The sequence below is a fragment of the Atractosteus spatula genome, chromosome 4 (assembly GCF_055471065.1).
Source record: "Atractosteus spatula isolate fAtrSpa1 chromosome 4, fAtrSpa1.hap1, whole genome shotgun sequence".
Taxonomy (NCBI): Eukaryota; Metazoa; Chordata; class Actinopteri; order Semionotiformes; family Lepisosteidae; genus Atractosteus; species Atractosteus spatula.
Genome location: NC_142709.1, coordinates 54,026,817 through 54,049,929, shown reverse-complemented (window position 1 = coordinate 54,049,929; position 23,113 = coordinate 54,026,817). Strand labels below are relative to the sequence as shown.

Below are 23,113 nucleotides of genomic sequence, written 5' to 3'. Positions count from 1 at the left end.
CAGGGAAGGATGCTAAATAATTGTTTGAGCTTCCATGGCTTGAATCTCTCTAATTTCAAAATTATGCAGTAACTATTATGGAAAAAGGGTTTATTTGCTACGACTGAGAGGTTTGGTTTAGATCAATTTAGAATAGTTCTGTCATCTTCCTATAAAACAGCCAAAGGAAATGTTTCTTATCCTGCAATGGGTGTTGAAAGACCTTTAATTCTGATGCATTAAAACATCTTTCTGTTTTTGCTGAAGAAAAAAGTGAATAGAAAACATTTAAAAAAAGACATTAAATGATCTGACATTGCCCTCTGCTGCTGGAAATCAAAATTACAGAACTGCCCTTTTGGTTCAGTTCTCCAGCTCCATTTTTCAATTTTTGCACACTGGTTCCTGGATATTAGCATAACAGTTTATTATACTATTAAGTAAAGAACAGGGTAAACCGTATCATCACTTGATCAGTGTAGCTTCTTCTTGTGCTAAACACCTCTACCATTAATACTGTTACATTAAGTTTTATTGTCTTTTGTTCCTGATGAATGTTTCAAACTTTCATACTGGGAAATATTGGAAATCTAAATGCTAGCTCGATGTGTTGTTCCAAGTGAAATTTTTATTTTAAAAGTTTAATAAAAAAAGTAAAGTAATACCTTCTTTTGGAAGAGTGGAGGAGAAGTGGACGATCTAAGTTTCCCTTGAATCTTTCATGATATAAACCTGTTAATAAAAATTAATTGCTCTGTTTCAGAGGAATTTGAGATTGCAAAGGCATTCAAATGCTGTATTTTTAAACAATTAAATGTATTAACTTCATGCAGGAGTTCAGAAAATATACTGATTGGTTTGCCGTTGATTTAGAGTGAGAGCAGGTTCTGTTCATTGGTGGAATTTTTAGTTTGGAGTTTTAGATAAGTGGCATTTTTCTTCTCATGCATGTTTCAAGAGGAAAGTCTTTAAATTAGTTATTAGTTTGCGGATGAAATGAAACAACATGAGCTGCCATCAATGATTTAAAGAGTTTTTCCCCTTCTATTTTGTCATGTTGTTTGTGCAAAAGCAGGCTCCAACAAGGGAGATCTCAGGGCTTTACTTAACCTTTTTCACCCAAAACTAATTCTTCCTGTGACTCTGTTTAAAGATTGAAGTCAGTGTGAGTATTCATTTGCTGTAAAATAAAAAATATCCTGTAAATACAGAAAAGCAAGATTGACTTGATCATTTTTGTGCAGAAGAGATGAATAGAACTACTGTAATTGCACAGTAATGTTCTGTTAGGAACCGCTACAATGAAATATTTAAAAGTGCATTTTGACATGGTATTGTGGTTTATGGGTTGTTAGACATTACAGTGGTGTCTTAAGCTGTGCTGCAAATACAGTGTATGCTTAAGAAAAATGAATCCAGAGTTCAATGTTTTTGTTGAATGTTTTTGACTTATAGAGCAATGGACAGTGTAATTTTTTATTTCTTTGTAATTTTGCAAAAAAATAGATTATAGACAGAAAAATTATTAATATTTCAAATGATTTCAATGTGGTAGTAACATACAAGAGTGCACAAAGACAAAATGCATTAAATACTAGTGCATGATCATGATCTACAGTGATAAGCAGAAGAATTGGGACAGTGAAGTGAAATTTGTCACTTTTGCTGTGCTTGGTTTATGCCTTCTTACTCAAGAAACACATATAAACGTAAACTCCAAAACCTGAAAACAAGACTTCATAGTCACAGCTCTTATGTTTCAACAGTTAATGCAAAGTGGAACACATTATTCATTAGCGATTAGAAACAACTGTCAGCCATTTGTGCCAATACTTACACTCACCTGAAATGGGGGGAGGGGGGGGGTATTTGAACACAACAAATGATATTGTACTACATGGCTAAACATGTCTTCAAAATAATACGCAGCAAAAAAATGCTGCCTCGTATTAATTATTATTAATTTATCTGCATTTTAAATTTCATTAATCCACAGCAAAAATTGTACAGTATCAGCATCAGTTGTGAGTCTGTCTCCATTCTTGCCACTGTAACTGTTGCTAAAATGATCCATATTTATCCATTTAGATTTTTTTGGAAGAACATAAATCATACTGGATCTTTCCACAGGATGCTGTATTTCTGCTATTTACTGTTTTTTTTTTATTTTAAGGGGATGACAAATATATAATTAAATAGGTTCTCGGGTTCATACTCAGGTTCCCCTGCTCACTAAGTGGCCCTTTGAAGCTTGGCGCCTGCTTGTAAAATTGGCCCTGGTGTGAGGGTGTTTGTGTCTGTGTGCCCTGCGCGAGACTGGTGTACTGTATTCTACCTTGTGCCCATTGCTTGCTGGGATAGGCTCTGGCTCCTCCATGACCCTGGGTAAAGACGTTAGAAAATGGGTGGATGGATGAGATTACTTTTGTGTTTAGTCACCAGCTTATATGGAGGTTTATAGCCAACAACAATACTAATAACACCAAGTTCTTAGTGGAAATTACCTGTATAGAGGCCAGTATTATATTTATATATTACATTCAAATTTAAGAACTATAGTAGAATATTTACATATATGTACATGACAGTGTTTTCACTGTGTTGATAGTATTGTTTCCTATCTGCTGTTCATCCGTAGAGTAAGATATCTAGAACAAAAGAGATGTAATATGCGACAGGAAATATTTCTTAACAAAATAACAGCAAACGTAATTTTCTGTTGAAAGTAATTCATTAAACCCGGTCCTTACATAACAGAGGTTGTGTGGAAAACAGTCTGTAGACTTTGTGATGGGATGTAAAAACTTTATTCACCCAGTTGTCAAAGAGGCCAGAGGTTTGCGATGCTGGTCCTGAAGCCCACACACCTGCTGAGTTTTTTTCCAGTCACCAGCTAATTCACTGAACAACTGAGCTATTTATTTACTTAACGATTGGATCAAGTTGACCTAATTTACTGTTTTCAGCTCTAAAACATGCTGGAGATTTCTTTTTAACCCCTGTGTTTCACAAGGTACAATTCCAAACTTCCGAGTAGAAAATAAAACTGGCAAATGTTCCAATTAAGCAACTCATTAATGTACTTAAGTAAATAGCTTAGCAAGGATGAAAATCATCAGGCAGGTGCTATCTGCAGAGTCAGGGTTGGGAATCCCTGAAATAGAATAGGAAAAGGAAAAGCTGAGTTGTGCGAAGGACAAAGACAAAGGATTGAAAACTAGAGCTTTCAAGAAAATGAAAATACCAAAAAGATTAAAAATACAGGTACTTATGTGGGTATTGAATAATGGGTAGGTGTGATCTTTGCCTAGAAATGTAATTCACACTTTTATTAGCAATGCCCAGCTTCACATCCCAGCTAACTGAAGTGAAAGTGGACAGCAGATAGGAAGAACAGGCTCCGTCCCATCCATCCATTTTTTGACCTTTTCTTTCAATTCAGGGTCAAGCAAGAGCCAGAGCCTATCCCATAAGCAACAGGCACAAAACAGGGTAGATTCTGGGCAGGGCAGTGCAGGGCAGATAGATACTTGCAAATGCAGTTAACCTATCAGTATGTCGTGGGACTGCAGGAGTCACTCAGAGCACTTGGAGGAAACCCAGGAGAACATAGGGAGAACATACAAACTCCACACCGGTAGCACCCTGGGTCTGGAATTGAATCCAGGGCTCCAGCACTGCAAGGCAGCAATGCCAACCACCTCACCATGGTAACACCAGGTTCCTTCTCTCCCTCCATCAAACTCTGGTAAATACATTTCCCTTGAGTACCACTGGGTGGCAGTAGATATCAAGGAATACAAGTGTAATTGTACAGGTTCTTCCCGGAGCAGTTGCCTTTTAGAAGTTCTTGTACTTACATTGTTTCATGTATTTCTTCTTGAAAGATCTAGATTAAAAATATTATCTTGTTCTCCAGACTTTCCAGGTTGACAACCTTCTGATTCATTTAGTAAGTTCTTCCTGGAGAGGCTTTTAGAACAAAATGTGAGAATATATAAGCATAGTGAATTAGTCTTGCCCAATCCATAGAGAACATGTGTATCTTGGAGTCTTCTGGGCAATATTGGACAATCTATAAAAGACAGCCTTGAAGAATAGCTTCTATTCATGGTATCATGCCGAAACATTCTCTAAACCTCAAATGACTTAATGTGCTGTGAATAGGGATGAATGTCTTTTCAAGATGGTATTTAATCAAGAGAATAGTAGATTACCTTTTTCAAAGACTTTTAATTCAGCTGCTGATACTGTATGTCCTTTGTAATTTTTGTGAAATCCTATGGGAATTTCCTTATCCGACTCTTCAGCTGTTTCCCTTTCTCTCGATTGCAAGGACTTAAATCTGTTTAAACAAGGTTAAAAAAAAAACTTGGAAACTACTATCTGCAGAAAACTGAGGACACGATTGTGAAAGATCACATGATCTGTGATAGTGTCTATGCCATGATATGGAAGCAGAGAGACTTAAAGGAATTTTTCATTTTTAAAGTAGTCATATATTTTAAAGAAACAGTACATATGCATACTATAGGTTTTCACACGATTTAATTTTCCCTGTAGCTTTGCAGTGGTTATTGTTTAGACATCTGTGTAGAATTAAACTCTGTACACATCTAAAGAAATGTCATATACTACTGTACACGTACAGTATACTTTACATTATTTCACAGCCTACAACCATTCTTAATTGCGTTAATGATCTCCGATTTTCTGTTCCATTTTGGCATTTTTAATTTTATGCATAAGAAACAGCTCAAAGTGGGTAGTGCGGTGGACGTGACCTGAAAGGTGATGGAAGTAGGGGAAGAGGGACAGAAACCTGGATTTCAAGTATGATGCAGAACCTAAAGCAGAGATGGATGCTGTTACAGTATATCCAGGGGGCTTAGGGCTGGAGGTTCTTGGAGGACCATCAAGACGATAGAGTAGCAAATTGAAGGGAGGCATGGATGTACTGTACAGAAGTCAGATACAGCCATCGGGAAGGAGAGCATGAGCAAAGATAAACAGCTGTTCCGCCTGCCTGAAAAGAGTATAAAAATTTAAGATGAAGCAAAATGGGACTCTGAGAAGAGTGGAGACATGAAAAGTCTTTTCATGTCTGCTTCTGCTTCTGCGTTATTTGATTACATTGTTTAATGTTTCCTTCTCAGCTGTTGGTTCAGAGTAAATGGCAACATGCCCACTTTCCTGTAAATAGTTTAAATATCTCTCTATCCCAGCAGTGGAACAGTAGAGCTGTACATATGAAAACAATACATACAGTAGTTAAAGTGTGATAGTAATTGTAAAGTGTTGTGAAAGGCTTGAGTGCAAAGAGCTACTGTAAGCAGATGGGAAAATACTGTATATTCCGTGCCATGTGTTAAAGCTGAAATAACATGAAGCACAGCTTTCAGTGCAGACTGGATGTTACTCATGTCCTGAGATTTGACGTCTTTGCACTTAAACACTTGATTTTCTTGGCTCTATCTTATCCTCACTTTCCCCAAGGAGATTCTCTGAAAGCGAGAAATTGTGCATGAGGATGCACCAACTGCTGCAACACTGTTCATTTTCACTCAGTGTCCAGTAGGTTTTCCTGGATATAGGTATGGATATACAGTAGGCATCAAGCATTTTTTTTAATGGGAACCTTCACGTCTTTTGTAAAATGCTGCTGTTGGACTCCCTCTGCCTGGTGCTGGCAAGAAGCTCTCTCATGACCTCAAGCAAAGTCAGTGGGGAGCTGGTTCAAAAAGGAAAGAAAAGGAGTCACTGCTGAATCATGACTTTGGTATACAAACAGAGCTCATATCAAATCAGGAAGCAGGTGTCAGAAAGTAGCTTCTAGATTGAACCTGTGTTATTGGTACCTTCCTTTCCATCCTTACCATTCCATAGTAACACTATGTGAGGATGATATGGCGACAAGGAGGATAATGGCTTGTGTCTCCTACAGGATTTAAAGAAAAAAAAACTGAACAATGGTTCTGTTCCAATTGATCCATGATTTTACAGTATACACGTTTAAACCTTTATTTTTCAATTAGTCTTGTACTTTGTGTTACTGTGACCTGTGAGACTGTCCAAATCTGCATGCTTTCCACAGAAGGTCAACCATTTCCCTGAATTCCACTTTGAAACATTTGGGATCCTTGATCATTTAAATGATAGCATTTGCAGTATATAGTACAGTATGTGCATCTTGGTTACCTCTCTGCAGTGCTTTTACTCTACCTACAGAGGTAATGTAATCTACAGGCAATCTTTGTTATTTTTACAAGAATAGTGTAAAACACTTTTTCTGGCAGTGAAAGGTACAGTATATCATCCTTTCCAGTTACAAAAATCCAACAGGAATTGCTTTATCTGGAAAGTCTGTTTTTTTTTTTCTCCACTGTCCTGGTACCTGTTCCTTTTCCAGGATTAGGCAGAATGTTTCTGTCAGGTTGTTGACTAATAATGTTTCCTCAGAATCTGATTACTTCACAGGTGTTGTAATTTCATGATGCTCTATAGTTTTCTAGTTTTTGTGTGGTTAACCATTGCGCTTCAACCAAGCTGGATTTAGGAAAGGATGTTTTTGTTGTGATCAGACATTCACCATACAACAGCTGATAGAGAGAAGAAAAAGAGCAAAACACCTGAGTATTTAAGTGCAATACCAGAAATCAGGGTGTGATGACTACTATCGCAGGACCTCTGTATTCTAGATATACTATACTGTTAGTCAAAGTTATAACTGTAACTATATACTATAGTTAACTGTACACTGTGATTGGAAACAACTATGGTATGACCATTGATGAACGACATCATAAACTTGAACTTTAACTTAAGGAGTCTGTCTTCACTGATCATGAAACTTTCATCTCAGACACCCAAGAAACTAGTGACACTGTCATTAGCACCAGTGTCTACACAAAGTTAACTCAAAATCAGTAATAAGAACACAATGTTGAAATGGCAGTCAAACCTTAGAACCTGTGAACACATTTTCTCACCTTGACATTACCACCAATAACTCCTCTGTTGGCCGTGGTTGTCCAGATAAGGTTAATGTTGTCCAACATCTAGAAAAATGGCAATGACAAACATGACAACATTAAGATTCTACAGTAGTTTTGCACTCTTGACTGCACTGTCTGAAGATGAAAGCTGGAAGATGTCCAAAGCCTGCATTAAGAAGATTCAATTCACGCTACAATCTAAGCTGTCTACTCAACAAACACCGTCAAATGTATGCTAAATGATGAAATATGAGCCACTAGATAATGTCATTAGGACGATAAGGCTTAAATGTTTGGGACACCTACATATAATGGAGAATACGTCAATTGCTAAAGAAATACTATATAGCAATGTTACCCACCTGAAGAAAAAGTTAGAGGACTCTCAGCCATGTGATGGACAGAGGACATCAAAGCTGACCTTGGCTCAGAACAGACGAATATGAGATAAATTGTCTGGTGTGCCTTGTTAAAAACATTTACCCCAAGAACCCATGAAATCACTAAATATGATTTTAATATATAAACTACCTGTTTGTCATAAAATCTTAAAAGAATGTTAATAAAGATTATTATTGCATCCCTTTTTATATTAAATGGTTATAACTAGAGTAGACGACACAATTTCATGCATACAATAGAAATGTTAGTCCAGATAAAACACTAAAGTTGTAAATGTAATGCAGTGAATGATTATATTATGTACAGTATGTGTGAAGCAAGTTAATGTGCCTTTATCAGCTGCCCTGGTGAAAGTCACTGCAAGCTGGCACTTTGAGATGACACATAGTGAAAAAGATCTATATACAATAAAAGCTTGTATTATATAAGCATGGAGGATTTCTGAAAATGGGTTTCAGAAGTGTTGAATTGGTTATTGGTATCATATTGCTCAAAACCTAATCAAAGAAAAACTATTCATTATTAATAAAAGCAGGAATAAAAAAGCACTTACAGTATCTCTGTATCAGACTTGTAAGTGTGTGCAGCTGTCCATGATGAGGCCTTTCACATCATTATCTCAGCCTCTCTCTGTTTCTATTAAAGGGCTTGTGGCAATGATCAAATGCTGTCCTTTAAAATATACATTGCAGATAGGTCTGTAGACTATTCCATGACATCTCAATGAAGAATGCCCATTTTCACGCTATACGCTGGAAGCTTCTCAGATAGCACACAGTGCCTAAAGTCTCCTCTAATTCAACTAGTCATCTGGTACCACAGCTTATTCCTTGTTGTTTCTGCTGAAACAGTAATTTCAGTGGCAGTAGTAAGGTTGTGATACAAGTCTGCACCTGACCTCCACCAACGGAGAAAACATACAGTGGCTCTCCTTTCTGATGCTAAATGTTTATCCTTTATTGTGTGTATGGACTAATGTTTGTATGATCATTCACTTACATACTGTATGACGTACCATAAAATATTCCCTGCATTACAATCTACATTATCTTTTCAATCATAGTAAATGTGTGAAAATGTATTTATTTGCCAATTACACATTAGTTATCATATTTACAATAATTTAAGACATGCTAAATTAGGATAGAAATCAGAAATACTTAAACCTTTGAAATTCAATACTGTATATTTAAAAAATATATATATTCCTTCTTTCTGTCAAGTTTATCAAATCATATAATCAGATTATGATGTACTCTCTTAATTATAATAATAATAATTGCTTACACTTATATAGCACTTTTCTGGACACTCCACTCAAAGCGCTTTACAGGTAATGGGGACTCCCCTCCACCACCATGGCAGTCATAGTGTACCAGAACACTCACCACACATCAGCTATTAGTGGGGAGGAGAGCAGAGTAATGAAGCCAATTCTTAGATGGGGATTATTATTAGGCCAAGATTGGTAAAGGCCAATGGGAAATTTGGCCAGGACACCAATGTTACACCCCTACTCTTTTCGAGAAACGCCCTGGGATTTTTAATGACTACAGAGAGGACCTCAGTTTTACAGTACATCTCATCCAAAGGACAGCACCTGTTTACAGTATAGTGTCCCTGTTGCTATACTGGGGCATTAGGACCCACATAGACTGCAGGGTGAGCACCCCCTGCTGGCCCAACTAACACCACTTCCAGCAGCAACCTCAGTTTTTCCCAGGAGGACTCCCATCCAGGTACTGGCCAGGCTCACACCTGCTTAGCTTCAGGGGGTTGCCAGTTGTGAGTTGCAGGGTGATATGGCTGCTGGCAATAATGCTGCCAATATTCTTAAACATGTTAGGAATAAATGTGGTGCTTTTAAACCCTCACCAGCATGTGCTTTCAGCTTCAGTCTTTCAGTTTTTCTTCCCCGAGGTAGAATTTAGATGAATTCAGATCCATGAATCCATGCTACACTCACAGATCTATCCACAGTATCAAGAAACCTGTTTGAACCTGTCTGAAGGAGCACAGGAGTCAAGTGGTTTCTGTAAAGATGCTGTAGATGCATAAACGATTTTAGGCTCTATTTCAATGTTTCATTGAGGTCAGAGTGGTCAATATAATTCACACTTTGATAATTTTACCAGCACTCCTTTCACTTTCCTGAGACAGATGCTCATATTGTATGGTTTCATCCTTAATAACAGTTGTTGAATTGGGTGCAGTGACTTCAACTTTCAATAATTCAGTACCTTTTTCCAGCTTCAGTAAAGCTGTGCTTCAAACCCCATTACTGGATGTGCAGTAACAACACTTTGATTGCTCATACTGGTCAGATCAATTAAATAATTACCCCGAGCCTTCACCCTTTTCCTGGAGGTTAAATCAAGTTGTGTTGCTTTTTGGACGTCTTCCAGTTAACAGATCTAGAAAATATGGTTCCTATGTCGCCTTGTATTACAGTACAGTATATCAAAGACGGTAGCTGCCCTAACCGAGCGCAACTCGTAAAATGAAGTTGTTACAATGAGAAATGTATTCACATCTCGTTATTATAATAATAACATATTATAATAATAAAATATTTTAAACGGTTTTTGACATTGACGCATTGTAAAAAGAGATGTCCTTTTGTTGCCTCTCCTATTTCGTGACAGGGAGTCAAGGCAGACTCATTCCGTGTGGTTGATTTTTACTGGGGGGCAGATGTGTTCTGCAGATCCTAGACTGTCTCTCTCTGTACCCCTCCCTCTCCGCTCGCTCTCCCTCCCTCTCTCTCTCTCTTTCCCTCTGCCTCTGAGAATTCCTCATCCGAACCTCAATCACGTAGGATTGCGTAGAGATAGAAAGAGCTGCAAACCATTCACTTACTGAACACCAGGGACAAATACCGTCTTGTACTGTAAGGCTTCCGGACTATTTTGGAATTAATGTTTTCTGAAAAAAATATATATACTGTAGGTGCACAAATAAAACCAGGACACGGCGATAATACGATACTGTTGTGAAATGCTCAAGGCAGCAATGTAAATCAGTTTAACCGATGAATAATTACAGAGCATGATGTTACTGTACTCCCCACGTCTCTTTTTCATCTTTTTGAAAGTGCTCAGCGGAACAGGTTGGGGACTGCTTGCACGCTGACACAGATGCCTGGATTCTTGGATAAAACAGTGCAGACCGGGTACGCTGAACTGCGAAGCGATTGAAGCGGCAGGCTTTTATTCCTATCTTGCAATTGCGTCTTCTTGTGTTCTGGAGAACTTAGAAAGTTATGGGACGATCAAGTCGCCGACACGAATAGCCATAGACTTGCTGTCTTAAAGATATGTCCGGCAAACACAGAGAAAAGTTCCCGGGGTCGTGTCTGCTTTGTACGAGCTAGATATTTTGGATATTTTGGTCACAGAAACGGCGTCATGTGGACCTATGGAAGAAGCTTCGATTTGTGAAAACGGACAGCTCGAATTACCTGAAACATACCAGGTGCTTGAGGCACTTAATTATCCGAGCAGCTGTACTATGAATCAGGGCAATCATACGGTTAATTACGTTATATAATCATACATACTGTAAGTTATAATATCAGTAATACAATTTGATGTTATCTGTCGTGACATAACATTTATATAACCTAGTTATCTTAACATATTTGAACGTGAAACATGAGGGCACAGTGAAAATCGTAAGTAGCTGAATTAATTTAATCAATATATCCTTAGCTTGTGACCGAAAGGACTTTCCCAATGATCTGAGATACTGTACCTGCCGATAGATCGAGAAATCGCTTCAGAAGGGAAGCCGTTCAAACCTTCGTTATTCACAAGGCTCAATGGATGTACTATCAGATCTTAATGACCTGTGGTTATACCCAAAGAGTATTACAGTACATGCTCCAGAGCTGGTTTTCCTCCTGTTCTGAGCCCCGTGTTTTGGGATAATAACAATTAAAAACTACTGTCTTTTACGTGCCCATGACACCATTTTAATTTATCGTGTCGATTTGGCTGCTACACTTAATCTCTGCTTAGAAACTCTTTAAGCCTGCCGGGGAGATGGCAGCGGCAATCGCCAGCTCACTGATCCGACAAAAGCGGCAGGCTAGGGAGTCCAACAGCGACCGCGTTTCCACTTCCAAGCGGCGCACCAGCCCGAGCAAAGACGGGCGGTCCCTGTGCGAAAGGCATGTGTTAGGGGTTTTCAGCAAAGTCCGGTTCTGCAGCGGCAAGAAAAGACCAGTTCGGCGGAGACCAGGTCAGTCGAATAGTCGGGCACATTATTTAAGGTTCTCAGTAATTACACCTGCCACTGATCGCCTGCTGTTGACCAAATTTAGCTCAGGACAGCGTCTAAATCAGTCGAAGTTGAAACAATTACAAACGGACTAAGAATGCCATCTTAAAGACCCACCTGTTCCATCAGTCATTTGTTGTTCTTTGTTAATAGCAAAAAAAAAAGTTTGTCTTGAAATATATGTGCAATAAATACTGTTTATTTAGATTTAACAATAACTGTGTACGTACTGTAAATGTGCGCTGCTGGAGAGATCAATGATGGAATCGATAGTTTTGTGATCTTAGTTTTGACATTCATGTTTCAGGGTATTTTTCTGACGTGTTTTAATATACAGGTGCTACTGCAATGCACCAAGCATATTTCTGATAAAATAAGTAAACGTTCAAGTACATTTTTAGCACTTAAAGATACTGCAGGGACCTGGAGTTACTGTACAGTACTTCAGTAACATTGTGGGTGGTTCTGAAAGTCTCTTCCTCAGAACAGCAAAACGTGAGACTATGCCTTTAGCTTGCACATACAGTATTGTACTTTCAATATTAGAAAAAGAGATCATTTTTAATATCATAGGCTCGACACCGTACAGTAAATCCTCATGGCAGTCACGGAAAGCCACTATACTGTATTTTGTGAATAATCTGCCAGTCTTGCTCTGGACTGTCTGATATTTTGGCTTTTTTTTCTTCTCCCCATAAGATGCCTCCTCTACTCTTCAAGTACAAGTTGCACATAAGGGGCGCAGGCTAGGTCAGTAGCTCAGTATCAATACATGCACTGTGTTTTCCAGTCACTTCATCTTGTGTTCACCTCAGTTCGTCTATGGAAATTTTTACTAGCTGTTTATTTTGATGGCCACCTCACTTCACGGGGATGTTCCTAGATAGCTATTTAGAAATTCCAAATGCTTTTTGTATCATGCAACATTAAACATAAGAAACCATTACAGTATACTGTAGTGCAGAGTGTTTGAATGTTTCAAGTTCTTGTTTAATGTACTGTACCTTAAGTCATAGTTTTTCATACATCCATTCCACAACTCCATCATCATTGTTCATTATTGTGATAAAATCTTAAAAATAGTATATATTTTTAAAGATGTGTTTAGTAATGTGAAACATGTTCTTGGAGAGTAAATTTGTATGTACAGTATTACGATTTCTTCAGTTCATAGAAGATTTTTATAACTTGTAAATGTATTGCAGTGAGACATCAATTAGCCTATTAAATATTCAGTATAATGTCTATAATCAACACATAAAGAGCTAAAACCTATGCTAAGAGTGTTGGTGACAAATTATGCATTAATTCCAGAATAATTGCTGTAATATTATGAAGATGCAAAACAATTCACAATTCACAAGTTGTAAGTTTAGTACTGTATATTGGTTTTAATATCTCATTTTGTGTCACCAGGCATATGTGATTTTATATTGTATGTCAAAGGCATTAAGTTGCTTTTTTTTCCGAAATATGCCTTCTTACACATTTTGATTGTTCTGGGCATGATAAAATAGTTTGTATGCATTAGAAATGAACACACATAAGGGAATCAAGAAGAGAACAGTTTTCCAGTAAGTAGGCTAGAATTTCATGCAAAACTTTTTTAGTTGCAAGAGGACCCAAATTAACTGAAATGAGTCTTAGGTTTGCATTGTGAATAATGCTTATTGTGTATATTGCATTGGTTGGCATTTGAATAGTATTGGTTTCTGTGGTTTCTGTGACTATAGTATTAGTTTGCATTCATACAATGTTATTATACTGCACTAACATATACTGTGCATACAGTATATACAGTACATCTACAGTTAATATAATGTAATACACAAGAAATGCCAGCAGACATATCACCCTGCAACTCACAACTGGCAACCCACTGAAGCTGAGTGGGTGTGAGCCTGGTCAGTACCTGGATGGGAGACCTCCTAGGGAAAAAACTAAGGATGCTGCTGGAAGAGGTGTTAGTGGGGCCAGCAGGGGGCGCTCACTCTATGGTCCATGTGGGTCCTAATGCCCCAGTATAGTGACAGGGACACTATAGTGTAAACAGGCGCCATCCTTCAGATGAGATGTAAAACCGAGGTCCTGACTCTCTGTGGTCATTAAAAATCCCAGGGCATTTCTCGAAAAGAGTAGGGGTGTAACCCCGGTGTCCTGGCCAAATTTCCATTGGCCCTTACCAATCATAATTTCCCATTGGCCCTCCAAATAATCCCCCTCTATGAATTGGCTTCATTACTCTGCTTTCCTCCCCACTGATAGCTGATGTGTGGTGAGTGTTCTGGCGCACTATGGCTGCCGTCGCATCATCCAGGTGGGGCTGCACATTGGTGGTGGTGGAGGGGAGTCCCCATTACCTGTAAAGCGCTTTGAGTGGAGTGTCCAGAAAAGCGCTATATAAGTGTAAACAATTATTATTATCATTAAGAAATACAATCACTAACAGATTAATGTTGACACTTGCAGTCAATATTTATGCACTTTTATCAAATACTGTATACCTCTTTCCATACAGAGAAACCATTACAGCTTTTTGAATCAAAGAGTTAAATCTACATAAAGTTAGTCTGTTATGGCACCTCATACTGTATATAACCACACAGATTTTGAAGACATCAGTTTCTTTTCTTATATCACTTCACCTATTTTCATTTTTGAAATTGCAGTTTACTTTAACAATATTGCTGTTTTGTAGTATAATATAAGATAATGTATTTTCACAATTGGTGGTGATCATCAGAGCTACAATTAGCTAATCTCTAGCAATTATAAATATATTACAACATGTATGATTGCCTAGTTTCTAAAAATGTTACAAACTATTTTGCAAACTTTAAAATGTGCAAGAATAAAGAAGAGAGAATGGGAAAGGAGGACTATACTGTATGTCAGAAATAGTTTGGTTTCTAAAACTATTTAAATATAATCTGTAAAGTGCTGAATCTCTATACAGTACTGTGTATGTTGTTTTGCTATGTATTGTCTGTAAATCAAATAATTCCTCTGAACAGAAATGCAGAATTGGAGTGATGGTTGTAATCCTCAGTAGTGAAAAGCTAATTTTCTTGTGCACAAATTTATAGTGATCTCAAAATACAGTACAATCAACTACTGTTATCAGTGAATCTGTTAGAAAAAAAAGAAATGCTTAAGTTTGTCCACTTGGGTAGAAATCTGGAGAGGTCAAAGTGAGTTGACACACTGTCCTGGTGAAACTCCCTCATGAGGTGACATTTAGGTTTCTTAAATTTTAGAGTTTATCTTGCAGGTTCTTAATTTGTCACCCCACCTTTTGTCAGCTCACAGTAAACGCAATAACTTGAAAGCAGTAGAGTTTTACACAAAATGCACGCTTTTCCATCTGTGGTGTTTGTCTGTATGTCTAAAACCTGACATGTCCTGCGTCTTGTCTCTTATTGCTTTTGGTTCTGATGAGTAGATTCCGAGCTTCACATTTTCCTACAGCGAAGAAATACTTATGGGAAAAAAAAAAGTTCTCGGTTTCCCTGTAACGTTGCACGTGAGCCATGTACCGCAGGTCACCAATAAATTCAGTTCCGATTGATATCAGTGAAAAGGTTACCTGACTTACTGTAAGAGAAAACCCCCTTCAAAAAGGATTCAGGAGGATAGAATTTCACAAAGATTCCTACTTTAGGAGCCTACAGTGTTTGTAATGGAACACCTATGCCAGTGTGGTGACATGTCTTCTGTTATGTCTCTTTTCTGTGTGTTTTCCAGAACCCCAGCTGAAAGGGATTGTCACCCGGCTGTTCAGTCAGCAGGGTTTTTTTCTGCAGATGCACCCTGATGGCACCATTGATGGGACTAAAGATGAGAACAGCGACTACAGTACGTTATTTATTTTCTCTTCGAAAAGACAGAACTGACGAGAGCTTGAGGTGGTGGCGTTTGTTACAAGAATGAGACGTTTTTTTTTGTCTTGGTGTACTGTAGCTATACTGTAGGAGCAATTGTGAGAAACGTCTTCAGAGAGAACTAATTGCACGTTGATCCCACTGTCAGTATTAAGAGATCTGCTTTAATTAAAATACCGATCAGTGTTAAGACAAGTCAAGCATGGCATGACTCAAGCCGTACTGTATCCCCTTGTGAGTTCTTTAATTGCCGTGATTACACTAATATTTTCTGGGTTTGAAAAAAATGACAAATCATTCTGGCCATGTATATATAAAATAATGTGTAATGTTTTGCTTGCTATTGTGTAGATTCACTAAACTTGGCAAACAGCGCACATCTTGTCACAGTACTTTGTAAGCAGGGGAATAGGGAATCCTTCAATTAAATGCTAGAACGTTTTGAATAATTTTGGACATTATTTTAAAAAAACAGGAAATGAGAAGAACATCAGAAGACAAAATGTGCTCTGTTGTTACAGTGAATACTGTATGTCTACTTTCTCTGGACAGTGCTACTGTATAATGTAGGCTCTGAGAGGAAGAAAAAATACACAGTAAATGTGTTGGAAGTGTTATGAATAACTTTTTCAAGGGGGGTTTAATTAATTAGGGGAATGGGACCTGTCAGATCAGAGCAATTTACAGTATGTGTCAAACACTACAGAGGAAATGTAAAATGGATACAAAAAATATATTATGGAACCTACCCCCCTGTTTTATTCCTATACAGTAGCAATCCACAGAAACCACAAAGCTACAGTACGTGTCTAAGAATACACCATTAAAACTTCCTGTGGAACACCTGCAGTTGTTTAGTGGTAAATAGTCGGGATTGTTGTGCAAGATTAATGGTCTATTCACAATGATGGATGGCAGCCATTTGCTTTCATTATCACTAATAAAACATTCTGTTTTCAAGATAATTCACATTACAGGATATGTAGTAATTAGGCATCTTAAATATTGCAGCTCCTAACTTTGTGGATAGTGTTAAATCCTCTAATACGTCAAGAAGAAAAGGGTTTATAGAGGAAGAGTGAAACCAAAGTAATACTTTCTCTTTTTGGAGCACAGAAAAAGCTTGCAGCAGTTTTGCTGGATTCTACGTCATCAAAAGCAAGCTTCATCAAAATGGAAAATTGTTTTTTTGTTGTTGTGGCAGATCTACATACAGTATAATAAATTATGCCTTGACCTGACATATAACATGACCACTTCTACTTTCAGTCAACTTGTATGGTTTTTCATTTTTAAGAAATGAACAAGATTGGGTCTACTGCACATGGCTTGAATTCCTTCTGTTGTGTTTCACATAATCATTTCATTGCTTTCCTCCAGAGGGGTGAAGTGTTCAATTTTTGTAGTTTAATGATAAAGCAGATTAGCACTAACCTGACTGACAACTGAATGATGTAAGGTTTATATGATCACCTCTTTTTATTGCCACAGATTCATAAAAATATGAAATATGCAGAATCGTACACAATATTTTGGGTGTGTGAGATCTGTTAAAAAATGCAAACAACAGCTAGAATGTGAGAAGCTAAATCCTAAAGATTAGCTGCGGAGAAACTATGGAGAAAGGAAAAAGATAAAACAAATCGCAATTATTCAAAATCCAAACTGGATAATATGGAGGAACACTCAGATACCCAGATTTCGTATCTTAGCAAATATAACTAAAAATATCTTTATCCATATGTGTATGGATTTGTACCAGATTCATTAATCTTCCTGGGGAATAGATTTGATAGCTCTTAGAGATAGTAATGGAATTGCTGTCTTTGAACTTCAAATCTGTATTAAAGTATGCAAATCTGAAAGTCAGGTTTAATGTAGAAACTTGATTACTAACAAATAGGTGGTTGCTGTTGATCTTGTAGGAATTATTGCAATCATTTTTGGTTTTGCAAGGATAAGAACACTGAAGAGGCTCAATGTTTAATGAACCATGTTTTTAAATTTATTTTTCTATATTTAAAATGTCTTTGTTGTCATTATTATTTTTTTTCTTAAGCTACCTGATGAACTCAGGTTAACCTGCTTCAAGAATAACTGAATCGAGCTGGAGACTGTATTTTGAGCTCATGGTTTTCACCATGTTCATGATCATCTAGGACAGTGGTTCTCAGTTCTTGGCCTTCAGCACCTCCATGTCTGCTGGTGTTTGTTTCAACTTGGCCACTAATCACCAGAGCCAATTGCTGCCAGTGTGTCACGATTCTAATCACTCCCCCTTAAGGACGCTCCGGCTCTTTCGCATTTTACCTGATCTCCTGCACCTGCCTCCTGTTCCAGTCTTCCCTTTAAAAGCCAGACGCTTCCACTCGTCCGGGCTCAGTATTGGAAGATGGACGCCACAAGACTTGCCTGTTTTCCGGGTTGTCCGAAGGCAAGCCTTTTCCACGGCTTCCTGACCATCTGCGTCCGGGGCTTGGAGCAATTGGCCCCATTACCCTTTTTTATTCCCCCGACCCTTCGCCCGATCCCGCTCCGGCTTTTAACTTCGTTTGTCTTTGTCATGGATTGATCACCCGGCTCCCCACGGATTTCCCTACGAACACCCTTCGGACTTGTTTGCCTGGACCACGCCCCCCCTGTTTGTCTACCAGCCCAGTTCCTCATCTCCTCCCCGTGTCTGTTCACTCCCGTCTGGATTGTGCTGTCTGCATAGGGTCCTGAAAGACGCTACATGACCCAGTGATATTGATTTACTTGCTTGTTTAGGCTTCTTTTCTGCAGTCAGGCCTTGGTTTCAAAAATACCTGAGAACAGTGGTTCTCCTCCCTGCTTCTGGGTAGCCAGAACCAGTGTCTTCTGGTTAATTTATTTCAGTTTTCTGTTTGAGGCCCTTTTTTGAAAATTTGCTTATAGCTCTTACACTTGCTGAGTGAGATGTGGAATTGTTATCAGCCCTTGCTAATGCGTGACTTTCAGGGCTTGCCTCATGCAGGTGTGCAAACTGAAATATAACCGATTGGACTTAAGCAGAAGTAAAAATCATTGTGGGAGTGTCAGATACAGTGTCATTCCTACCCGTGTTCATCAGTTCATCATCTTTTAAGAACGTTTTAGTCAGTAAGTAAGGAAGCATGTTATTGACTAAGTTGAGGAGAGATTGCATAGAATTTTGTGTGCTGAAGATTTTGGAGATGCACTTTAACTAAGGTATTTAATCACTGATTTAAGATTATATAGAAGCAAGTCAGTGAATGCTGAATGAAAGATGAAACAGTAGTTTGAGAAGACACATACAGTACTTCTGTATTTGACCAGCCAAGACCACTCTGCAAAAATCAAGTGTTTGTTTCCTATACCTTTAGTCTATTTATGTTTTTTTTTTATCTCTTGGTAATCAGTGGTGGGAGGAAGATTAAAACTGGTGTTTTTCTTTTGTTATGTAGCCGAAGGCCAGTTTTTATCAGGAGAAAATGCGCATCACACTCCCACACTCTTGCTGCTTGCATCATCTTCTATATTTATGTATCTCTTCAGACTATTTCATGTGTGTTTCATTCTTTGTGATTTTAACTCTGTTACTTCCAAGAGGGCTTTAGTCAGGTTGAAAATGTGATGCCAACATGAATGTTTTACAACAAAGACAACGGTAATATTACAGTATATTTCTTATAATACACTTTGATTCAAATAGGTGTGACTTCGGTGTGACGTTTGCATGACTTTCCTGTGCTCTGATGGCTTTTCTAGGTTCTTTGGTTTCCTTCTACCTTCCAAAGGCTGGCTCTAGATTAATAGGTTCATAGTCAGGCAGGCAGGTTAATATGTACTAGATGTACTAATCTAGATTGCCCCTGTGTGTGTGCAGTATGTCCTATGACAGACTGATGTCCAGGGTCGCCACCTGGGTCGTAGATCTACTGGACAGTTTGAAACAGGACAGACCGTACATGTCACCTCTAAGCTAAAACAAATTAACATGTCAGCTAAGCAGAATTATACTGTTGCTTCTGTTTCTTTTTGTCAACCAGAGATTCTGGTGATCTAGTGGTCAGAACTGCTGATCCTCACTACTAACTTCTAGGACAGTATCCGTGCAAATCAGGAGGACGTATGAATGTAAAGAGGGTGACCACCAAATCTGCATTTATTACCATTCCATTGAGCATTAAAGTGTGTGCAGTGTGTTTGTACTAGAACTGTGAAATGCGTTATTTGTTGTTAAGTACTCTGTGCAGAAGTGTTTCCGGTTAGAAACTAAACTTTAATGCAGTCTAGGTTGACAGCCAGAAAACGATTAAAAAAAAGAAACATGGTTACCAAGATGTGACCCGCAGAATGTAGTTCATACCATCAGAACAATTAAATTTCCTGGCAGGAGTTGTGCGGGTTTGCTGATGTTCATTTAATTAAACTGTTTCTTCCTTGCAGTCCCAGATATAAGAGCTCAGAGACGGTGGGAGCATAGCGGTTCTGCATTAGAGATTAATAATTTGATGCAGTGCAGGAGATAACTGCCAAAGGATTGAAGTTAAATAAATCACATACATTTTCTTTAGTAAATGCTTTGCCAGTCGTACAATATAGAAATCTGCACGTGTAAACAGGAAGAGGATTCTGACCTGCCAGGATTTAACAGACATGTTGTGAGTCTCTGTTTTGGTTTGTGGTCTGACTCCCTGTTTAAATTCCTAATCCTGGCTCTTCAGTGATGCCAAGATTCTTTCAGTACTCAGCAGGGAAGTGATAGAACCAGCCAGTTAACTAGATCTTCAGGTCAGCTTCATCATCTACAGTATCTTTTTTATAAACTTTATACAATTTTATAGAGTTACCAAAAAAAGGTCGTTGTTCTTCTTCTGACAAAGGGCATAATTCTGGTCAGATTTCCATGACCCTCAGTACTTAAAGTTATGTAAATCTTTTACATAAGAATGATAATGACAAATATAATGTAGTATAAACAAAGAAAGTCAAAATTCCCGGAATTCTCAAGGTCTGTTAATGATAGTAGCATAATTCACTGTGGTAATTTATTTAAAATTCTTTTGAACTACTTTTTCACATACTGTAGCTTAATTATCCATTGGACTTAAAAGTCAATTGATGCTGACTGACTTCAAATGTGTACACCATTAAGGCATAGAGTACTGCCAAAACTTCATTTCTATCCAGAGATACTGAAGAGAGGCCCTACTTTTGAATGATTATTCTCTAAAGTGAAATGACAGGAGATTGCTAATAGAGTTGGGATTTGTGCTGGACTTCCAAATCAGTCACCCAGTGGTAGTCATATGATATTGGATGCCTTAATGCAAGTGACATCCCATTGGATGAAGATAGGAATGGGATCTCATGCCACCAGGTTAGCACACATTTACTGTATGTGATTTGACAAGTAGTGGCTATGTGAAGCAAGCAGATATGCTGCAGCAGTCAGTGTGCCAGATGTTGCTGATTTATCAGTGCTTTGCAGATGTTCTCTTCTTTGGTCGTCACACAGTCGCTCTAGGGGGTAATCATGGTTACCTCAATCCCATTAGCTTTTCTATCACAAAACAAACATTCTTCCATGATAAATCAAAGTCTTGTGCTCGCAACGTGCAGGCTAGTTTGCTCTCTGTGCCTGGATTGATGTTTTTGGTGAGTGGACTCCCCAGAAGCTAATTTACTTAACATTGCTGACAACAAAGAAAAACTTGTTACAAAAAAAAAACTAGCTGGCAGAAGTTTTATTGATTTTGTTTTTGGTATGAATTGAATTATTACAGCAGACAAGCTCATGTTGTCACATTCATTTATTTCCAAAGTTTTCACCTGACAAAAGTCACTGCTTATCAGCTACTGTGAAAGGAGGTTGTGTGGTGAATGTTTTCATTATATTTGCCATATCCATTTTCATTTAATCCTTTCTTCGAGTGCATACATCATACAGATAAAAAGGAAATAAATGTATTTCTCTCAGAAATATGTCATGGTACATAAGCTTCACGTAATATTAAAAGAACAGAATAAAGAGAGAAAGAACAAATAAGAGAATAACAAATTTAGCATCTAACAAAGGGGTTTTACAGCAGAAGCTTCTGCTAATGGACACAAACAACAGTAAATACAGTTATTCTGCCAAAACTGATAATGAGACAAGAACACACCTTGTTTGGTTGTGGATGTCAGGATATTGAGGTACTGTAGACACATCCTTGAGGTGTGAGGAGGACATCTGGCCCACATGAACTATATCTGAAACAACATGGCTGTTATCCCTAGAACCCTGGCTAAATTTCACCTTGGGCTTGTGCACATTGGCTCCCCGATGTTTCCCCGTTTTTCCACTGGTTTCTACTGGTGAAACCATTTCTCACTTCTGCACCTGAGTGGGGCCACTCAGGGTGGAGAAAATGGACATACAGTACTAGTAGGCAAATTGGCTTCTGAGAAAACTGGTTCTGTCCTACAATGGACTGGTATCCCTTCCAGGGTGTATCCCGCCTAGTGCCTGTTACTTGTCAAGATAGGCTCTGGCTCCCTTGCTACCTAGTATACGATGAAGCAGTTAGAAAGTGGATGGATGGATATATAGTATTTGCATCAAACACTTTGGGTTTTTGGCCAGAATACGTTCATGTGCCAGATGGTCCTATGCAGATCTGAATGTCTTCACTAAATTGCTCAAGGCCAGGGTTCCCTGTGGATGCACTGCACATTACAGTGTATTATAGTATATTTTGCTATTATATGTATAGTATATACACTATAGTATTTGATTCAAGAAATTCACTAGTCTGCTTATCATATTGATCTGGAGTCCATAAAATGGATAGGGAAACATCTGCCATTGTAAAAAATACTTTTTGGTCCTAAGAACACATTTTACTTGATTAAAACATGCATCCCTCTGGTTTTAACATCTTTGGTGAGTGGAAGTAATGTGGCCACTTGGATAGGATTTGCCAGCTTTTTTCAGGATTAAATATCTACATCAAATCTCCACAAAGACATTCAAGGATAAGAATAAAAAGTGACACAGTCCTTTTCACCTTCCTCTGTGCGACGTGTCCGCTCGGGACATTTCTGTTATGAGCACGTCTGCTGCCAAGGCAAGTCTCAGATTACTGTGAAATGGCAGCTGTGCGTCTGTTAGGTGATGTTGAAACTCTCTGGCCATTGTACAAGGTTTTGGAATATCTTTTTGTCACATATAGAGAAGGAATGTAGTCAGCTCAGATGTTCTTTATTATTGTTACTGTTCCCTTGTGTAACAGTTAATTCAGCAGTTTAGGCAGCTGTAGTGTTTACAGTATGCTTGAAGGCCTCTTAATAGAACTCCCCCTTCCCCGAAAACCTGGTCCATTTTCTCTGAAAATTAGCTGCAGCACCATAATGTTGAGGGCAAACCCAGGCAGCTAACCAGTCTGCCAGAATAAGGTATCAGACTCCACTCAGAGCACTGAATGTCAGTCTTATACATTTTTATAGGTGGGCTTGTGGGCCGCTTTAACAATACAAGTAGCTCTTTGCAAGTTATGTACAGTAGTCTGGGACCCTGTTAATTGAGAGAAAAATAAGCTTAAGTGT

At 38.3% G+C, this 23,113-nt stretch overlaps 1 protein-coding gene across 2 annotated transcripts in view; it reads left to right on the top strand.

Annotated features, from left to right (window-relative positions):
* The window catches only part of fgf12b (fibroblast growth factor 12b), a 140,879-nt gene that overhangs the window by 68,685 nt on the left and 49,081 nt on the right, over positions 1-23,113 (top strand). Inside the window, exons 1-3 of one of the 2 annotated variants that reach the window (XM_088914723.1) lie at positions 11,420-11,618; positions 12,357-12,407; positions 15,402-15,512. In XM_088914723.1, coding sequence (XP_088770849.1) covers positions 11,420-11,618; positions 12,357-12,407; positions 15,402-15,512 — 361 coding nt within the window. Of the gene's footprint in view, positions 1-11,419; positions 11,619-12,356; positions 12,408-15,401; positions 15,513-23,113 lie in introns of those variants that run through there. The other variant, XM_088914722.1, reaches the window with a different exon arrangement.